Below are 19114 nucleotides of genomic sequence, written 5' to 3'. Positions count from 1 at the left end.
CGGCTGGGCCCAGTCCGGCCTACCTGCGCTGCCCGGCTCTGTGCCCCGCCCGCCGGCCCGCTACCCGGCTCGCTCGTCCTCCCGGTGGCTCTCGGGCTCCGGCCTCGCCCTCCCTTCGACACTCTGGCGGCCACTTCCGTCCCCGGAGCGTCCCCCACCCGCGGGCGGCGCCCTGTGCCCGCGCTCTATGGTTTCGGGGACTGCAGGAAGCTGCTCTGGCCCCAGCTCTCGATGCTCGGGAACCCTCCGAAGACCCGCAGGCCCTCCCTGGCAGGAAGCAAGGCTGCGGCGCGATCCGGAGAAGACGCCCCAGTTCCCTTTTAGGCTCGAATCCTTCCTTTTTCTAGCTTGGGGCGAAGGCGGATCCGGATCCCAGAATGCCCGCCCTCAGGCTGTGAGGAGGCAGCAGAATGCCCGCCCCCTCGATTTGCATAGCTCCCGGGACGTGGCGCCACTTCCGCACTAGGGGAACTCCGTGTCCCAGAATGCCTTGGGGGCATGGGCGTCACTTCCGTTGTGTTGGAAGCCGGGGAGACTTGAGTTCAGGAGGCGTGTCCACTTTGAGAGCGTCGGCTAGCAGCTCCGGGGCAAGCCCGGTTGAAGACGGACTGACGTTAGGGGAGTGTCTTGCATGGGGTTCGGGGTTGGGGCCAGGTGGAGGGGCGAACCCCTGTGTTTCTACGCATCCTTTCCGTAGATGTCCCATATGGAGCTGCCGTCGGACCCGGGTGACCAAGACCTGCTGGACTTCCTGCTAGAGGAAAGCGGAGATTTGGGGGCGGCGATCCACGAGGCCGTGGAGGCTCCGCTAGACTGGGAGCTGCCGCTTTCTGAGGTGGGTACGGGCTCCGAATCGGGGAGGCGCGGGGCGGGGGGGGGGCGTCCTTGAGGCAGCGGGTGGTGATAGGTCAAGACCTGTTAATTTGAACCCTGTGCAGGTACTGAGGGATTGGGAGGCCGAGGATTTCCTGAGCTCTCTGCTGAGTCCCCCGGCGTCGTTGAACGTTCTCAACTCTTCTAACTCCTGTCCTGTCCACCATGATCACACCTACTCTGTACCACAGGAACGTATTTCCATAGATCTAGGTGAGTCTGAAGTAAGAGAAGTTTTGGGAGAGGAGAGGACTGATGGGCTTGGCTATTCATATTTTCTCTTTTGCAGATAGCGGGAGCTATGGAAAAGAGGGGGCCCAGATGACTCCACTGCATGTAGAGGAGCCAGCAGAGCAGGTACTTGATTTGATTTACGGAGGAATATTCCCACATTGCATGGGTGGAGGTAGGATTCCCCATTCCTCTCTGATATTGCCTTGCAACTTTGCTGCCATCTCCCTGGAACCCCAGGAGATTGCTAGGCTGATACTGACAGATGAGGAGAAGAGGCTGTTGGAGAAGGAGGGGCTTACTCTGCCTGGGACACTTCCTCTCACTAAGGTAAGACTCCCATTGGTGGAGCAAGGCAGCAAAGGAAGTTGAGCCCCAAGTAGGCCAATTCTGTTAATTTTATATCAGTAACTTGAAAAAGGACTGAGGTGAGAAATTTAGCAAATCCCCTGCTAATAGGAAGCTGGTGCATGTAGTTAATATGCTGGATGCAAGAGCTGCTCCTGGTTTTGTGGGGCTTATAAAAATTTTGGTGTTTTCTTTAAGAAAAAAGAATTCCACATTATCAGTGCAACATTAGTATAGGGCATTGGAAAGGACTGTGCAAGTGAGGGGCCCTGACACTTACATTTCACTGGCTTCGTGGTAATCCACCTCTTGTTGAATGGTAGAATTAAGTTTCAGAGAGTTTATCAAGGCTGGACCAAGCAATATAACAGGAATAAATGTAAAATTCTGAGCTTTAAGTTTCAAGCAACAAATGGCAACTTCACAAGCACAATATTGTGACACTGTGATGAAATCGACATTCACTGACAGAAAGGTTAAGAGAATTTTAATTTCTTAAAAGTACAAGATGAGTCAGCAATGTGATATGGCTACTAAGAAAGTGAATGGGGTTTGGAGGCTGTAATCAATAGAGGTGTTGCCTCTAGAAGGGCAGTGACTATCTCTCTTCTTTATACTGGCCAGAGCACATCTGAGTGTTGTTTTGAACCCAGATCTTTGACAGATATTAAACGGATGCAGTCCATACTGATAAGATGACGAGTTAAAAATTTTGCCCAGATTTTTTTTGACTCTGAAGAAATGTCAAGCGCCTTAAAATAGCTCAAGATAATTTGTTCTATATGGCCCCAGAGATTAGGTACTAGGTAAGTCCAAAGGATAGAAATTAGAGAGGCAGATGTTGACTCAGGATAAGGAAGGTTTTGTTTTTTTTTTTTAATTAAAATTATTAAAAGGGTCCGGCCTATGAGGGTATTAACACCTGGTCCTTGGAGGCATTCAGACAGAAGCCAAGTGCCTGTTTGTCAGAGAAGCTGTAGAAGGGATTCCTGCACTGGGAAGAAGATTGAACTCAGTTGCATTCCAACTCTTTGGGCCAGTGTTCCTCTGATGATAACTTTTCCTGCCTTCTCTCAGATGGAAGAACAAGTTCTGAAACGAGTACGGAGGAAGATTCGAAACAAAAAGTCTGCTCAGGAGAGCCGCAGGAAGAAGAAGGTGTATGTGGGGGGTTTAGAGAACAGGTATAAACGGGAGAGGGACTCGGTGGTGGGGTATTGGAATTGGAGTTCCAATACCTTCCAAAAGTATTGCAAGTGTTAGGTTTTTGAAGGGAGGATACAGGCCACATCCCCACATCCCTGTTATTCCCCTAGGGTCTTGAAATACACAGCCCAGAATCTGGAGCTACAGAACAGAGTACAGCTCCTGGAGGAACAGAATCTGTAAGCAGCTCTCCAACATCAGTCCCTTCTCATCCCTCCTATTTGGCGCTGTCTCACTTTTTCCTTTGCTCCACACTTGATTTCTAACTGGGCAGCTCCCACATGCAAGGTCTGGTGGTTGGCCCTTACTGGGTCTCTAATTCCAAGCAGCTCACAGTAATGGCGAGTAAATTCACAAGTAACTAATGATAAATACCAAGAAAGAGAGAGGAGAAAGAGTAAGAAAGACCTCATGGGGCAGATGGTATTTAATAGTAGATAGGATTCTTGTGGGGGTGTTGAGAGTATTCTAGGTAGAGACCACAGCATAGTCCAGTCTGACTGGAACTCTTAACATGAGTGAGTTGAGTCAGAAGGAAGAGAACATAGAATGCCTGGTGAGAATTATGTGCATAGCTGATGGGGCAGTGTAGGAAGTACTGAAGGTATGTGCAAAAGAGTTTAAGTCACGCCAGAGCAGAGGGATATTTTAATGAGGAACTTCAGGCATTTTGTCCACAGAGAGAAGTCATTTGCAAAAAGTAAGAGAGGATCCAGTGCACAGACAGAGGGAGTGGCCTTAACAGGAGGGTTTCACTGTATCTCAGGGTGCCAGGCCAGGGGCTGCTCACTGCCCTCTTCCCCTAGGTCTCTTCTGGATCAGCTGAGGAGACTCCAGGCCATGATGATTCAGATATCAAACAAAACCAGCAGCAGCAGCACCTGTGTTCTGGTGAGGATGCTGATGGAAGGAGAGATCCTCTTCTCAGGCAGCAGGGACAGGGATGCAATCAAGAGCCCTTCATCACCTCCTGTTTCCTGTACTCCAGGTCCTACTGTTCTCCTTCTGTCTCCTCCTCGTACCTGCTATGTACTCTTCTGACACAAGGGGGAGCCTGCCAGCTGAGCGTGGAGGTGAGAGGCTTGAGGATACCATTAAGGGCGGGCTAGGGGAGAAGCCTGGCTTGCCTCTAAAGAGTCTTTGTCTTCTCAGTGTTGTCTCGCCAGCTTCGTGCCCTCCCCAGTGAGGACCCTCACCAGCTGGAGCCGCCTGCCCTGCAGTCAGAGGCACCAAAGGACAGCTCAGACCACGTGCTCCAAGCTCCTGGCAACTTTTGCTGCCTGTTCTACCACGTGCTTCAGGCTCTTGGCGCAGAGCCTCCCCTGAAGTTGCCACTCCCTGACCCCTTCTCAAAGTCCCCCTGTCCAGGTCCTATCTTTCCTCTGCACACAAATCGCACAGGAGGGGGGATGACTTCCTACTCACAGCCCCACACCTGTCATCTTGCAGGGCCCATACTTAGGCTAGATGTGAGGATGTGGGGGACCTCAGCAAGAGCCTGGGGCCCCCAGTCTGTGTCCAAATAAAAAGGAATGGGAGAGGGCTAGCCTCAGCTCCTGTGCCCTGTCAGGAAGCCTGAGGGCTCAAACACACCACACTTACTGGCTTTCTGGGTCTTTTATTTGTACCCATGTATGTCTATCACTCCATGAATGGGCCTGGGGGAATCAACTGACCTCCTTGAACATTTCATGCAGTGAGCGAAAGGAGTGAGGAAAGAAATAAATAAGTGATTCTGATGCCTGGGTCAACCTCAACCCCTCTTTACTGGCGCAGTTGGGTGGGGAGAAGGGAAAGGGATATGATTGTCCTGGTGGCTCAGGGATGCAGGAGACTGGGGAGGGTGCGGGTGGGGGGTGGGGGGCCGGGGGCCAGAGGGAAGGCCAGGCTGGAGAATGGACTGTTAGTGCCTCCCTCCCACAGTTCAGAGAGCTCACTCTAGGCTCAGGTTTGCCATGGCTTCCTTTGGTTCAAATTTAGGCCCTGTGCTTAGTCCTGTACCCTGTTCGGCTTTTGGCTTTGAGGCTTTTTTATGCTGCTGCTGCTGCAGGGCCAGCTGCATGGCCCAGATGCTCAATGGCCGCATGTAGGCCAGCGAGCGGTACACCTGCTGCTGGCAGTATGCCTCAGGAGTTTGGAAGGCCAGGCCCAGGCGCTCCCAGACGGTACGGTAGCAGCCTTCCGCTGTCCGGAAGCCCTCCCAAGTCAGGCCCTGTAGGGAGAGATGGCAGTCATATTACTTGACAACCCCTGACCTCAGGTCAGCTGGAGAGATGGAGACAATAGGATCTCTGCCCTTGGGGAGCTCCTAGCTAGTGGGAGCTCCTAGCTAGTACAGGGAGAATCCTGAAGGCAGGAGATGGGATGCCTGCCAGGGAAAAGGCGGAGGCTTTCTAGATGGATCAGATGGGATGGGTTAGGCCGTACAGAAGTGTGACAGCTGAGGAAGTTTGCTGGGCCAAGGTATAGATGGTGGAGAGATGGGGAAGGGAGCACATTACCTCCTGGATCATGGTGGCTGCCAGTCCATAGACCACACCCACCCAGACTTCATCAGACTGGACACTGGTTCTATCAGGGACACCATGGGGCTGCATCCCATTCACAGCCCCCATGGCCCCTCCTGCAAAGGCCTGGACATTGAGCTCGAAGATAGTTTGGAGAGCACGGACTACGTGTGGGATAGGAAATACCTAGAAGGGGCAAGGACAGAAACAAGTCTCTTATACTTGGTTCCCACCTCCAAAGAAAACCCACCTTTCTCTCTGGTTCCTCCTTCTAGTCTCTCTCACCTCAGTGTCTCCTTCTCCTAGGCCACAGGCCCTCAGGAACCACTGGCCAGCACACTGGTCAGACATGATGCTACGAGACTGAGGGTGAGAGCTGCAATCATAATTGTAATAGCGGCCTGGAGTAGAGGAAGGGCAAAGTAAGGCTCCTTGCATCCCCATGGCTGCCTTAAGACTCCTTAGGACCCTCCAACTCACCGTTCCACAGCAGTCTCTCATATGCTTCTTGGCCCCGGCTGAGGATGGAAGAAAACCTATCCTGGACGTCCTGTGCCCCACACAGAGCAGCCATCCGGACCATCACAGCCACAGCTGCCAGCCACAGTCCTCCACAGTAAGCACTGATCAGGGACATGGGTTTGGGGGTCATACTGGCAGCTCCAGCCACTCCCATGCAATATAATAAGCCTTGAGCCCACAGTCCCTTGGTGCCCAATTCCCCATCTCAGGTCCCATGGAAATCCCTACCCCCCAACCTGGGGCCTGTGGTGACCCATCCATCATAGGTCTGATCTGCATAGCCTCCATTCTCAATGAGTCCATCTTGGTCCTTGTCAAACTTCATTTCAGACTCCATCACGGCCTAGAGAGGGACCAAGATACTGAAGACCTAGGTACTAAGGAAAGACAATAATAGCCAGCTGGGCTCTCCCCAAGCACCAGTCCTGCCCCTGGCACACTGGCCACTGCACATGCACCCCTTACCAGACACACAGGCCACATGTCTCTCAGGAAGCCCTGGTCACCCGTCAGGTGATAATCCCGATAAATCTGCAGCACAAACTTCAAGTTCAGGTCCTTCCAGTCAGCAGTATCATGGATCAAATATGCATTGACCCGGAGCCATGGCTCATCATCTGTGGGAGGGGAGGAGACCTGGTTCATTTGCATTGGTGGGTAGTGTAGAGGGCGCAAAGTTGAGGGAGGGAAGCTGACCCTGAGGTGGAGGGACTTTTACCTGGGTCCCCAATATCATGGGGGATGACGTTCCTCCTTTTCACAGGTGCCATTACTCCACTCATCAGGTACCGTCGCCTTGTCAGGTCCTCTCCAAGAGTGGCCAGAGCTGGGGGAGCAGACACACAAATGAGGGGTGGGCAGGCCTGGAGTGGGGCACAGAGCTGTTTGTGTGACCTCAGAGGGGAACTAGTAAGCAAGATGCAGATATGGTTGGGGGGAAGGGGAAAAGAGACAGTCTGAGGGACCACAAACATTCAGCGGTATGGGGAGCTAAGAGGACAGAAGGGCACAAAAGGGACCCTCACCCATGTCATACTGCAGGCTGAGCTCGAGTTTGGGCCAGAGCATGATGAGGGCAAAGGAAGCGTAAAAGTGGACATCATATGTGTTGTACATGCGATATTCCTGGCCTGGAGGAATGAGGGAGACACATTGTTGACAGGATTCCTGTTTCCTCTTCATACTCTCCTCCTTAGCTTGTCCTTTAGAGTTGGCGGTGCGGCACTGTCACCACTCCACCCGCCACTAACCCCCTCATCCCAACCAGCACCCGGGGGTAGGCAAAACCCATCATCCTGCCTTGTGGTAGGGCACTAACTCGCCTCATGATACGGCCTGCCAAACCTCAGCCCACCAGCAGCCTGTACCTTCAAGGTAGCCAAATCGGCCGTACTCTCGTAGGATGGGGTGGAGCTGACACATGCTCCCTGCTAGCTCCTCTGGTAGGGAGTCCTCAGGAACTTCCAGCCACACTGTGCCTCCATCGGCCAGGAAGTATAGTTCATTGAACAGTGCAGATTTGTACCAGGCAGGCAAGGATCTGGGGGATCAGGAGGAGGGAACGGTCTAGTGAGTGTGGACCTCCCAGTAAAGGAAGGATTCTGGGGTTCAGCAGACTGGGGGGACCAAGTGAATCCCAGCCCAACTCTGCTGACTTCGGTGGGTGGAGAGTGAATCAAGAAGTCCCAGTTGGAGTGTGAGTGCCTGGGAGAAAGGCAAGAGATGGGCCCCATTGGCACCTGTCGCCCAATACCGGGCTCTGCCAAGCTGAGATCCTCTCTTCCCACTCTGCGTAGTGGCGCAGCGCATAGTGGCTAAGGGCAGGTGCTGCATCACCATTGGGGCCAAAGAACCTCGTGTACCGCCTGGGGTGGGAAGAAAGGGGAGGGATGAAAACATGGGCTCCAGGTCAGAGCCCCAGCACCTTGGATCCCTGTCCTCTCTCAGTCCCCTCACCTGTAGTAGTCCTGGCCCTTAGCTCCAAACATGATTCTGGGCATGTCCCAAGCCAGTGAGAACTCCAGGCGGCACCGGCCTCGAGGTGGCAGCTTGTCCGAAACACACACAGCCCCAGCAATGCCTACTCCTTTCTGTGTAGGGGCGCTTGGGCCTGAGAGAAGCACAAGAGGAATCAGCAGAGGCACTCCCCTGAGCCCCTGGGACCCCTAACATGGGCACAAGGCCCATTCATTACCAGGCCTTCCACCCCTGCTCCCAAGACAGGGACAACCTCTCTTCCCACCACCTCCCTGTCCGACCCCTCATCACCAGCAGGTGAGTCCAGCTGTCCATCCTGAAGTAGATCCTGCCACACCTGCTGCCCAGTGCTGTCAGGGTCAAAGGCTGTGATGTGGGTTACCGTGGTATCTGCCTGTTAAGGGGCCAAAGACTCTGTGAGGGAAGCTCCACAGGTATGCTGGCTTCTGACTAACTCTCCAGCTCGGTTATACCTCCCACCCCCACAGTCCAGAGGCTTACGGGCTGTGGTGAGGGTGGGACTCAGGAGTGGAGGAAATGAAGAGACACGGGGATGGAGGTGGGCCTGGAGCCAGGCTGAAGGTGGGGTTTGGGGGCTAAGGCACAGGGCAGCTCCTCCGTACCGTAAGTCGTGCGGCCACAGCCATCGTGTAGGGATTTGGGAGGGTTGGATGATGCAGCAGCAGCCCCTGTGTGGTCTCCCCATCCCGCTCCAGACAGAAGGGCTCGTTCCACAAACCCCCTGGGGCATCATCTCCACCCCCCAGGCCGTTCCGCATGGAGAACATGATGGAAACCTCCAGGGCTTCATCTCCTTCATTCTGGACATCCCACACAAAGACTCCAACAGGCAGGCTGCTGTCCTGGGAGCAAGAAATCTGTCTCAGGTGGTCTCAGTGTAGCCTCTCCTGGCCCTGCTCCCTAGGATCAATCCTGGGCACCGAGGACCAGAGTCAAATACCCCCCAGTATACTCTCTTTTGTCTTTCACTTGCATCTCCCCATATTCCCAGGCAGGCTGTCTATCAGGAGACAGAAGACCAACTGGGTGGTGGTCCTGGGAAAGCAGTATGATGTTCAAGGTTCCAACCACTCTCTCACAGGTCATGGAAATGCAGAGACAGATCCTGGGAAAGGAGGGCAATGGAGGAAACACAGAGGGGGAGCCTCACCTGGTAGTCATGGGGCAAGATAGGTGTGATCTGGCGGCAGGTAAGGGTGACATTCTGGCCAGGAAGCTGATAGACAGTCCACGCTCGGGGGTAGAGGGCGTGGTAGAATGCAAAGTACCCACACAGGCCCCAGTTCCAGCTGCGCAGGACGCTTGGACGCTCCACGGACAGGACTTGCTGGTATACAGTCTGCCCTTCCCGACGCAAGCACACTGTGAACTAAACCAAGAAGGCAGATAGGCTGCACCGGGGTAACCCACAGGCTCCTCAGACTAGTCTCCCTCCTCTCAATGTAGCCCTTCCCTTCCAGAGCCTGCAGTGGTTACCACTGGCCCACCAGCCTCACTCACTCCCAGGCCTGTTCCCCAAGCCCAGTGAGTCACCACCACGTCCTGCCTCCTCCTCCATCTCTCTCCCAGGCTGCTTCTCCCTTCTCACTACTGTAGTCCCAGTGCCCTAACCCAGGCCCTTACCATCTCTGCTTTTACTCTCTGCCCCTTCTCATCTGGATAGCAGAGTGATCATTCTTAGAGACACATCAAGATATGTCTTGTGTCACATCAAGTGACTCCCCATGGCCCTCAGGTTCAAGTCTAAACTCTTCTACCTGGCTTTCAAGGCCCTTCTTGATCTGGCCTCTCCTTGCCCATCAGATTCATTACCTGTTCAAGCACCTACATTCTGGTCCTATCATATACTCACTGTTCCTTGAGCATACTACATTTCTTCCTCCATGCCTTTGCTCACGCTCATTCTCCACCTGGTGAAATCCCTCATCCTTCAAGGTCTCGGTCAAATGCCATCTCCTCTCCTCAGGCAGTGAGTCATTCTCCCGTGTGCCCCCCAGCCCTCTAGTCTAGCATGTTACAATATGTTTATTTACATTCTGACTCTGACTGCTCTATGGGTGCTTTGAGGGCAGGACCCTCTCTAGTTCACTGAGGTCCCCCTCTACCTATGACTCCACACCAGAGTCACGTAGAGTTGGCATGTGTGGGGAGAGAATGGGCAAACTCTGCAGCAGTGTCCCTTTTTTCTCAGTGTACTGTCCATCCCTCTCATTTTGGCACTGATGTGGTCTCACAGTCTCCATTTTCTCCAAGTCCTAGTCCCTAAATTAAAATTTAAGCTTCTGGAGGATAGGGGCTATGAGGGATTAATATCTCTTCCCTTGGCTCAAACTATGTGATATTTTTAATATACATATAAAATAATGTTTTATGTTTTTGGAATAGTAGATAATGGTTAGGACCATGGGCTCTTTTTTTTAATTTTTTGTTTATTGCAGTAACATTGGTTTATAACATTGTAAAAATTTCAGGTGTACATCATTATACTTCTATTTCTGCATAGATTACATCATGTTCACCACCAAAATACTAGGACCATGGGCTCTTAACCAAGGAGAGAACTGGTTCTGAATCCCAACACTTCCATTTACCTGCCATGTGACCTTGGGCACATTACTAAACCTCTCTGGATCTTAGTTTCCTAATCTGTAAAATGGGCATAATAATAGTGCTTACCTTGTAGAATTGTCTTTAAATATTATACAAAAAGCCCAGCACAGTGCCTAACACATGTTAAGCATGCAATAACTACTTGAACTGTAGAGTCACGATTCCTGAAGGCACTCCCCTTGGGATACCTAAGGGATGAGCCAGAGAGGAAGCTGGGAACATTGGGCAGGGCTGGTAAACCTGAACTGGGAAAGGCACTGTCATTAACTGGACTCAAGGTCTGCTAGTCATTTCTCCTTTGAAGATGAGCTGAAAGCTGGAGGCATCCCTCAGACAGGAAATAGGAACTTGGTGGACCACTCAACATGGGAGGTCAGAAGAGACAGAGATGATGAAAGGCAGACACATGCCTTTGGCAACTGAAGGCCCAGATATGATGAAGAAACAGAGGAAAAAGAAGGGAAGCTTCAGAAGAGGGAAGAAGGCTAGAGATCTACACCTGGGAGAGGAGAGGCTTCCCAGACCCTCAGCCAGAGAGGCCTCCAGAGGAGTGATCACCAGCAGAGGAGCTGACCTCTGGTTGAAAGCTGGCAAATCAGGGTGAGTAGTGGGTGCTCTATGCATCTTTTTTTCCCATGCATTTGTAGACTTTTGGTTTTGTTTTCCCTTCCAGACCTACCAAATATTCTTCCAGCCAGGTTAAGTGATCTGGGAATACTCTGCACTCTCTGTGGCTGGGTACTGGCTCAGCTAGTGGACCTGGGGCAGCGAAGTAGGCAGGAGGCATTTACTAGAGAAATGGAGGGCACAGGGGTGCCTATTTACTCTTCACGGAATGTGTGCCCTGTGTGTGTCTCCTATAGTACACATTCCTACAGTACATCCTAACACAGGGCTGGGCACACGGAAAGCATTCTGAAAGTACTTATTGGACTGAATCATAGACACATCTAACTGCCACATCCTACACTAGCCAAAAGGCCCTTCCTGGCCTGGGGAGGTACTGTCCTGGAGCTCTCTTCTACCTTCTGGCTCTTACTTGGTCAGCAATGACTGTCCGGTGCTGGTACATTCCAGGATTAAGCTGCCAACGGCAGAACTGGCCTCTCCAGCCACGGGTGATAGTGCCTCCCCCGATGCCACCCAAGGGACAACCTAGAGGGAGAATCAGGATGGTTAGTGGGGTATGGGGAGAGGAAAACAAACCCATTTCTCACTTTCTAGACTGTAAAGATGGGTTCCTCTAATAACCATGAGGATATCAAACCAACACGTTGTACAGCTTAAACTTATACAATGTTATATGTCATTTATATCTCAATAAAGCTAGGGGAAAAAAACACCTAGGGGATGGGGCAGTGCCAGTTGCATAAGCTGGAATCCTCTTTGCCTAGCTCTGCGGTAGATGTGAGCAGGGCAGTGCTGGGGTGAGGCTCACCGTAGATCTGTCTCAGGGGTACACAATTCATGAAGTCAATGAAAGGTGTCTTCTTCTCCACCTGGGTCTTCTGGTACCACCACTGCAAGTACCTGAGGAGCAAGTGGCAGTGTGAGTGGAAGGGGCGATGGGCGGTACCTCCCAGGCTGCAGTCACCTGCCTCTCTCTGGACACACAGGTGTGACTTCCCATTAAATGTCCTGAGGACCCATCATCTTTGCTTCCAAACCTCTCTTTCTCTCGACTTCTCTACAGTTCAAGGTCCCTTCATCTTCACACTTACCCCAGCTCGCAGTGTGAGACTGTCTTTGCTTCTCGTCCCCGTTTTCTCCTCAGAAGGGGCTTTCTGGATCTTTCCTCACCTCTCTGACTCCACTACCACTGCTTTAGTTTACCTCATAAGCTTCTGTCTGAGGTCTGAAAGGGCCAGTATGGTTTCCTGACCTACACCCCCCCCCCCCTTTCCCCCAACAAGCATGGGCTGCTGGGATAACTTTCTTCTTTCTCAAATGATTACTTTTCTTCCTGATTATGAAAGGTGACAATTTGGAGAGTATACCAGGTGGAAGGGGAAAAAAATCCCACCCATAGGCAACCAGTGTCTACATTTGGGGGCATTTCCTTTTAAGTCCTTTATTTATTGATTTATTTTTAGTTCAGCATTTAAACTCTAAGCTTTCTGATTTTGCTCTCTCATAATACCCCAGTAAAGCCTTCTAAAAATCCCAACATTTTCCTGGTCTTGTCACAGCTCTCTATCCAATAGGCAAATGATTCAGTTTGAGATTCAAGGCTCTAACATCTGTCCCAGCCTATCTTCTGGTCTTACTTCCTACATGCCATTCAGGGTGGGTCCTCACTGAGCAACCCCTGCCTGGCCAGACCCTCTCCCAATTTCTCTCTCCTTCCCATTTTATACCCATTGTTCAAGCACATCACTTGTACTTACCTAATTGGGTAAGTAACCCCTCTGAGCCTCAGTTTCCTCATCTACAAAATGGGGATACTTCCTGCCCTACCTACCTCATGGAATGGTTGAAAGACCAAATGACATAATAGATAGAAAAGCCATCAAGTGGAGTACATCTCTTTGTGACGTGCGATCACTACTTGTACATACATTATCTCAGCTCCTAATCAGACACTGTCTTGTTATTTCAGTGTTCCTCACATGAGTCTGACATACTTTTAAGTTCTTTGGGGAAAGAGACAGTGACAAAGACTAGCTGAATATTAGCCACAGCTTCAAGCACAGGGCAGGGCACACGATCTGCAGTCAATAAATATTTGCTGAATTTACAAATGAATGTACAAACAATGGGGCATAAGAGACATGAACAAGGACAGGAGCAAGGGGAAGAGGAATGTGATTAAGGAACAGGGAGGGCACGTTCTGGGGGTGGGGGCAGCAGGAGACACAAAGGATGAGACGATGGGAAGGCAGGAGATCCTCTCTGCCTGCTTAGAGGAAACTGGACTTTGAAACTAGAGGCCAGAAAGGATTGATGAAAGGAGGGAGGGGCAGTGGGATTAGAGCAGTGAGGGAGAAGAAGTACAAGATATGAAGATAGGTGGAACAATGGAGGATCTGGCATAGAATAAGCACTCAATAAATATTTATTGAATGGATGGACTCTGGCTGGAACAGAGTACAATCAAAATTGAGTTCTTACCACACTCTGGCCAAGAGAACTTTGTCTTGCTGGAGCTCCTAATCAGAATGCTCCCAGTTCAGCTCCCCCTTAGGGTCTACCTTTCTCTCCCTTAATTTCACAGCTGACCATTCCTGACCTATATGGCCTTCTCCATAATTTCAGCCCCAACTTAAGGATTATCTTTCAGAATTCTTCCTTGTCTCACCTCTACTTTTTCCTCAAAGCAGGAACTCATCCCATTTCGAAAGCCCTGTGTCAGTGATCCCCACCCTATCCTGGTATGGGGAGCCAAGGTCCGGGGGGCTGAGCACACTTGCAGGCCTCTATGACTCAGCTTATACCTAGGGACTGAGGGGCTAGGATGCCCACCTGTTCTTGACCTCAATGTCCCCATGACATGCACCCCAATGTGCTTCTCTCAGTACCCTAGCTCTAGATCCTATTTTGACCCAAAGGCTTTTGGGGTCAAAGTTGGGCTGGGTTAGTTTCAGAAGCAGCCTGGAGGGATGATTGTTCTCTGGTACACGCCACTCACAGGAACTAGCAAAGGAGCCAGATATCCAGGCAGGGCCAGGACCTTCTCACTGGGTAGGGCGAGGTAAAGGGCCTCCACACGCCAGCCCCAGAGCACTGACTGGGGAAGGGAAGGATCCTCTACTTTAGAGGCTGTAGGGGCTGGGTTTCCCAACCTTTATGCTTCCCTGCCCAGCTCTGTGTTTACTATATGGACTGACTCAGGATGATGCTTTCTGTCCTGACATCCACCTGTTCCTGTTAATAGGTCTTGGCTCCTCATCACTAGTCTTTGAACTGAGTGGGGATCTGGAGGGATCTAGAGAAGTTCTATAGCCCAGGATAAGCTCTTGGGGTGTCTGCAAACCTTGGGGGTGAGGATGGGAGGGTGGACCAGGGCAGGCTCTGGAAGATTATTACTAGGAGTTCTGGGGACACTTATGGCAGTGCCTCTCTGGTCAGAGGTCTTCTTTGCTTTTGATACCAGGGGCTGTCAACCCAGAATGGAGTAAACAGCACCTCTCAACACCCACTCCTTAGAGTTGAGAGCAGGCAGGCTCTCACCCATTCCATGGAGCTAAAGCTTGAGAAAAGAAACTGATGGATATTGGGTCTGTAAGGTGGTGTGCCTAAATGAGGTACAGAGAATACCCCAGCTGCTAAAGGGAATCTGGAGTTGAGAGCCTCTGCCTCCCAAATAAAACAACATTGTGTCAGTACCATAGCAGCCAGACTATCCTTTCCTACCTTGACACAAAGTATAGCTAATTCCAAAGGGCAGTCTTTGGAAAAGGGAGTGTGTGAGAGGGAGCCTAAATGGGAAAGGCTGACTGCAGGCCCAGATGTTCCTGCTCTTTCCTGACAAAAAGACAAGTTAGTGGCAGGAAGGAGGTTGCAAAGAGATGTGACCTGGTCTCATCCTCCAAAACCATGGGCTTAGAATATGCTGGGGATTAGCGGCCACTTGACTAGGACAAGGCACCCACCTGCTTTCTCACCCTTTCCTACCTCTGCTGGAACAAAGTGAAGCCTAAGGTACTCTAGGCAGTGGGATCTACTTACCTCAAGCCCATGCCCACATGCTTTATCAGGTTGCTTAGGGAGATGTTGTTGGCATGAAAGGGTTTCCTCTTCTCTGCAAACTCATGAGCCAGGCAGATGCGCCAGCCAAAGGGAGGCACTTGGTAGCCCTTAGCTTTACCCTCATAGGAAGCCATCAGCTGCCCAGAGTCCTCTGGACTGCAGTAGCCTGGCTCATTTTGGGGTCGATTGTCCTTAGGGCTCTCGCAGTCTGTAACCTGCAAAGCCTCAGTGGCTTCAGTATCCTCAGGGCGATAAACCTGTGGATGTCCTTTGGCACAGCTGGTCTGCTCCGAGTCTGCGACTCTGGTTCCCATGTTCCCTGGATCCTGGGTCCCCACGACCTCGATGGTCCCGGGCCCCGAGCCTGCTGGTACAAAGTATCTCGCCAGCCAAGTCCTGATGCTAGCGACGGTTGTTGTTAGGTGCCGTCCGGGAGGGCCGGGCGCCGGGGAAGTCTGAGGCGAGCTGGCGTCTCCGTGGAGCCGGGGAGCTGTGGCTGCAGCCGCGGTGTCGGCGACAGCAGTGAGGCCACCTCGGGCTCCCCCTCGGTCGTCTCCCTGGGTCCTGGGCGGGAAGGGTCGGGCCTCGTCGTCATTGGGCCGCGGTGATTAGCTTGCCCGGCCAAAGGGCCACTGGGCCCGCGGAAAGGGGAGGAGCCCGGGGCCAGCCCGCCAGGTCCCGCCCCCGGGCCCCACCCCCGGCCCGGCCCTAGAGCTCGCGGCGGCCCCTGCCCCGTCCCCGTGCCCCCCGCGGCACCAGGCACCCCAGGGTTGGGCGCCGCGCCCTGCCCGCCGGTGTCCGGAGCAGCGCCGGCGCGTGCGCCTGGCCCTTGGGGTGGTGACCCTCGGCGGCGGGACAACTCTACCCCTTCCGGTCCGGCCGGCCGGGCGCTTCCGGCCGGAAGGGGCGCCCGTGGGGGGAGGGGCTGAAAGGAAGTCCCGCCTTCGCCAACGCCTCCGCCTCCGCTGCCACGCACCTGGTGGGTCTCCGAGGGGCGGGCAGGTGAGCGCCTGGGGGTGCCGAGAACCTCGTTTCGACCGTGCGAGGGGCTGGGCTAGGGACGCGAGGGGCCGGGCGGCGTGGCCTTGGGCTGGGACGTGGAACCTTGAGGGAGGGGGTGGAGGCGGCCCGGGGGTTCCGGGGTTCTAGAGGTGGGGGAGTAACCCAGCGCCGGCAGGGGCGGGGGTCTGGTACCCAGACGATGGCTTCCCCCTAGGGAGATTGAGTCAGCGCCACCCGCACCTCCCCTCCGCCTGCCCGCGCCCCAAATCGCGGCTCTCCTCTGGACCGTGGCGCTGACCACCCATCCCCCGAGCGCCGCGCCCCGCCCCCCGGCTCGCCTGAGACGCCCCTCCCTGCCGTGGTACTGACCTCCGACTCCCCTGATTTCCCTCTAGATCCGAGTCCAGAGCTGCCATGATTGAAGTGGTAGCAGAGCTGAGCCGGGGTCCTGTGTTTCTGGCAGGGGAGGCGCTGGAGTGTGTGGTGACCGTTACCAACCCCCTGCCCCCTACAGCGACTTCTGCATCCAGGTGGGGATGCTGGTACTGAAGAAGGTGGTCCTTCTGGGAGGAAGCCTGGTATTGATAGTGCTAAGCCCGAGCTCAGGTTGTCCTGTAGCTACACCAGCGCCTTCATTGTGCTGTCATTGTAGGAAAGGGCTATTTAACAGAAGATGTAGTTGATATAGCCCTTCACTCTTTTTTTCTCCCTCCTCCCCCTCTCCCCTTTTAACCCAGAGTATACTTCTCTTTAATGGTTTCTCTTTGAGGTTCTGGATTCCCTGATTCCTAGAACAGCCACCTCATTGTGTTGATCTCCTTAGACGGTGTGGTAGGGAGTTTGGAAGAGCATTTGTGCCATCAGGAGCTCCCCTCTGATGCCTCCTTGTCCTCCTCCCACAGTGAGGCTCTGGCCTGGGCCAGTGCCCAAATCCACTGCCAGTTCCATGCCAGTGAAAGTCGAGTAGCACTGCCTCCCCCTGACTCCAGTCAGCCAGATGTCCAGCCTGAGAGCCAGACTGTCTTTCTACCACACCGAGGTTAGAGACAGGGTATTTGCCTTTGGAATGGGCTGGAGTCATTGTCACTCAAGGGTGAAGTTGTTAAATTGTTCTGGTGGGTCGTTATAGCCTATGCCACATTTGGAATGTGGGGAATGTAATTGTTGCTTCGGGGTTGTGAGACTGTTCCTCTCTCACAAGAAAGAAAGAGGGGTAGCTTAGTTTGGGCTGCCCTTTGTTGGCAGCACTTACTGCTCCCACTTGCTGTGCTAGCCTCATCCAGTGCTGGACAACGGGGTCATTAAATTGCAGTCTTTCTTACCTTTTTTAGGTGAGAGGGGTCAGTGTATCCTTTCCACTCCACCAAAAATCCTATTTTGTGACCTGAGGCTAGACCCTGGAGAGTCCAAATCATGTGAGTGACTGCCCTCCCACCCCTGGATTGCCTTCTAAGGCTCCTGGAGGGAGGACCTCTCTGGCTGCCTCTGGCCACCCTGACTACTGCTTCCCAACCAGACTCCTACAGTGAAGTGCTGCCCATTGAGGGACCACCCTCCTTTCGGGGTCAGTCAGTCAAGTATGTCTACAAACTGACCATTGGCTGCCAGCGTGTCAACTCACCCATCACTTTACTCAGGGTCCCTCTGAGGGTTCTTGTGCTGACTGGTAAGTAAGGGTTCCTGGAGGGAGGGGCTGGGGAAGAGCCTTACCAAAGCAGAAATCATCTTTAGAGGGCTTGTGAGAGGGGCTGGAGGGAAGCTTCCTGGTCTTAGTGAAGGTGCTAGAGAGTTGGGAGGGAGGGTTCTGGAGAATAGTTTGAGATGTGAACCTCAGCTGTGGCTCCCCTTTCTTTCAGCTCTCTCAGATTGGAGTCTGAAACCCTAATCTGCTCTCATCTCTGTTCCCTCCCAGCACCACCTCTCCACTCATTCTCTCTCTAGGTCTTCAAGATACCCGGTTTCCTCAGGATGAGGCTATAGCTCCATCCAGTCCATTCTTGGAGGAGGATGAAGGTGGGAAGAAGGATTCCTGGCTAGCTGAGCTGGCTGGGGAGCGCCTCATGGCTGCCACATCCTGCCGCAGCCTCCGTGAGAATCCTTTCAGAATTGTCCCCCTCCCATCCCCCACCAAAGCATTCCTGCCTTATACAGATTCTCCCAAGTGCCACATACTTCCAAGGATTCACTATCTTACCTCAGATTATAAAGAGAAGTCTCACCTTTGGCCCCTCTCAGTCCTAGACATTCTGCAGTGTGGACTCCAGGCTTACAGTGTTCCATTTTCCCCAGATCTATACAATATCAGTGATGGCCGAGGAAAAGTTGGGACATTTGGCATCTTCAAATCTGTATACAGACTCGGCGAGGATGTGGTGGGGACTTTAAACTTAGGGGAAGGAACTGTAGCTTGTTTGCAGGTGAGAAGGGAGAGGGGCTTTGGGGCGTTGGGCCTGAAGGGCTAGGGTGGAAGGAGGAGAGGAGTCTGCATAAAGAGTGGTGGTACATAGAAGTGGGTAGTGGGGTCACCCAGCATCCCTTGGGTAAAACAGCTTGAAGTTGGGCTGCCCTCCCACCTGGAGTCAGCACTTCTCTCCTTGCTCCCAGTTCTCGGTAAGCTTACAGACCGAGGAGCATGTGCAGCCCGAGTACCAGCGGCGTCGAGGGGCAGGGGGTGCCCCCTCTGTGTCCCATGTGACTCATGCCCGGCACCAGGAGTCCTGCCTACATACCACCAGAACCAGCTTCTCTCTCCCCATCCCTCTCAGTTCCACCCCAGGCTTCTGCACAGCCATTGGTGAGGCCCTGACCATTACTGGAAGGGGGTGGGGGGGGCTGGCCTTGGGTGAAGTGTAATGGATCCTGATTCCCAACACACACCCAGACATACCCACGTCCAGCCTCCAACCCTTAACGTGTTCTCAGACCTTCAGCCTCTGCCCCTGTTTCCTAGATGCACTGACTCCTAAACTCTTAACGGTTTTGCAGATCTCCTTCCCTCCCCTACCTGCTGGGACCCTGTGACACCCCAATCTCTGAGTCCCTGGTGCATTTATTTCAAGTTACCAGGTCTTGACTATCTCACACTTGGGTTTTTAGGCACTTGACACTGCTATCCTTCTTGTCATATT

The 19114-nt window shown here is 53.0% G+C and overlaps 4 protein-coding genes across 13 annotated transcripts in view; 2 read left to right on the top strand and 2 right to left on the bottom strand.

Moving 5' to 3' along the window:
- The window catches only part of TLN1 (talin 1), a 32264-nt gene extending 31877 nt beyond the window's left edge, over window positions 1-387 (bottom strand). For all 4 annotated transcript variants that reach the window (XM_087419505.1, XM_087419507.1, XM_087419506.1 and 1 more), the window contains exon 1: window positions 24-387. The gene's annotated coding sequence lies outside the window, so the exon portion shown is untranslated. The remainder of the gene's footprint in view (window positions 1-23) is intronic.
- Window positions 388-504: 117 nt separating this feature from the next.
- Window positions 505-4397, top strand: CREB3 (cAMP responsive element binding protein 3). 2 transcript variants are annotated; one of them, XM_087419516.1, is made up of 9 exons: window positions 505-835; window positions 939-1086; window positions 1163-1230; window positions 1345-1434; window positions 2530-2612; window positions 2769-2837; window positions 3465-3549; window positions 3647-3731; window positions 3811-4397. In XM_087419516.1, the coding sequence occupies exons 1-9, from the start codon at window positions 698-700 to the stop codon at window positions 4182-4184; spliced, it is 1140 nt and encodes a 379-aa protein (XP_087275642.1). In that variant the 5' UTR covers window positions 505-697; the 3' UTR covers window positions 4185-4397. The 2 variants fall into 2 exon arrangements, with proteins under 2 accessions (XP_087275642.1, XP_087275641.1); XM_087419515.1 differs by having other exon boundaries at window positions 508-835; window positions 2530-2636.
- On the bottom strand, window positions 3278-15583 carry GBA2 (glucosylceramidase beta 2). 2 transcript variants are annotated; one of them, XM_004443263.3, is made up of 17 exons: window positions 14964-15583; window positions 11734-11825; window positions 11335-11450; window positions 8836-9054; window positions 8288-8527; window positions 7956-8058; window positions 7644-7797; window positions 7427-7552; window positions 7055-7227; window positions 6713-6817; window positions 6406-6513; window positions 6153-6304; window positions 5924-6030; window positions 5646-5788; window positions 5451-5566; window positions 5160-5351; window positions 3278-4870 (listed from the first exon to the last, which is right to left on the bottom strand). In XM_004443263.3, exons 1-17 carry the CDS (start codon window positions 15296-15298, stop codon window positions 4592-4594), a joined length of 2760 nt encoding a protein of 919 aa, XP_004443320.1. In that variant the 5' UTR covers window positions 15299-15583; the 3' UTR covers window positions 3278-4591. The 2 variants fall into 2 exon arrangements, with proteins under 2 accessions (XP_004443320.1, XP_087275635.1); XM_087419509.1 differs by lacking the exon at window positions 8288-8527 and having other exon boundaries at window positions 14964-15434.
- The window catches only part of RGP1 (RGP1 partner of RAB6A GEF complex), a 31790-nt gene continuing 22853 nt past the window's right edge, over window positions 10178-19114 (top strand). The window contains exons 1-8 of one of the 5 annotated variants that reach the window (XM_087419514.1): window positions 10183-10895; window positions 16382-16516; window positions 16889-17025; window positions 17318-17401; window positions 17503-17652; window positions 17928-17999; window positions 18276-18403; window positions 18591-18780. In XM_087419514.1, the coding sequence (XP_087275640.1) occupies window positions 10684-10895; window positions 16382-16516; window positions 16889-17025; window positions 17318-17401; window positions 17503-17652; window positions 17928-17999; window positions 18276-18403; window positions 18591-18780 (1108 nt within the window). In that variant the 5' untranslated portion in view covers window positions 10183-10683. Of the gene's footprint in view, window positions 10896-15897; window positions 15987-16381; window positions 16517-16888; window positions 17026-17317; window positions 17402-17502; window positions 17653-17927; window positions 18404-18590; window positions 18781-19114 lie in introns of those variants that run through there. The other 4 variants (XM_004443265.3, XM_087419511.1, XM_087419512.1 and 1 more) reach the window with 4 other exon arrangements.

Source organism: Ceratotherium simum, chromosome 29, assembly GCF_057802395.1.
Source record: "Ceratotherium simum simum isolate JZ-2026a chromosome 29, ASM5780239v1, whole genome shotgun sequence".
In the NCBI taxonomy this organism is placed as follows: Eukaryota; Metazoa; Chordata; class Mammalia; order Perissodactyla; family Rhinocerotidae; genus Ceratotherium; species Ceratotherium simum.
This window is presented reverse-complemented; position numbering and strand designations above follow the sequence as displayed.

What these genes read in the sequence shown, in the direction of transcription:
- GBA2 (XM_004443263.3), bottom strand. Translation starts at nt 15,298, where the DNA reads ATGGGAACCAGAGTCGCAGACTCGGAGCAGACCAGCTGTGCCAAAGGA. An exon ending in GGACAGTCATTGCTGACCAA is followed by an intron (nt 9,055 to 11,334) that starts GTAAGAGCCAGA and finishes TTCTTGGTTTAG; the next exon opens with TTCACAGTGTGCTTGCGTCG. An exon ending in TAGGAGAAGGAGACACTGAG is followed by an intron (nt 5,352 to 5,450) that starts GTGAGAGAGACT and finishes TGCCCCTTCTAG; the next exon opens with GTATTTCCTATCCCACACGT.
- CREB3 (XM_087419515.1), top strand. Translation starts at nt 698, where the DNA reads ATGTCCCATATGGAGCTGCCGTCGGACCCGGGTGACCAAGACCTGCTG. An exon ending in GGGAGCTGCCGCTTTCTGAG is followed by an intron (nt 836 to 938) that starts GTGGGTACGGGC and finishes AACCCTGTGCAG; the next exon opens with GTACTGAGGGATTGGGAGGC. An exon ending in ACGTATTTCCATAGATCTAG is followed by an intron (nt 1,087 to 1,162) that starts GTGAGTCTGAAG and finishes TCTCTTTTGCAG; the next exon opens with ATAGCGGGAGCTATGGAAAA.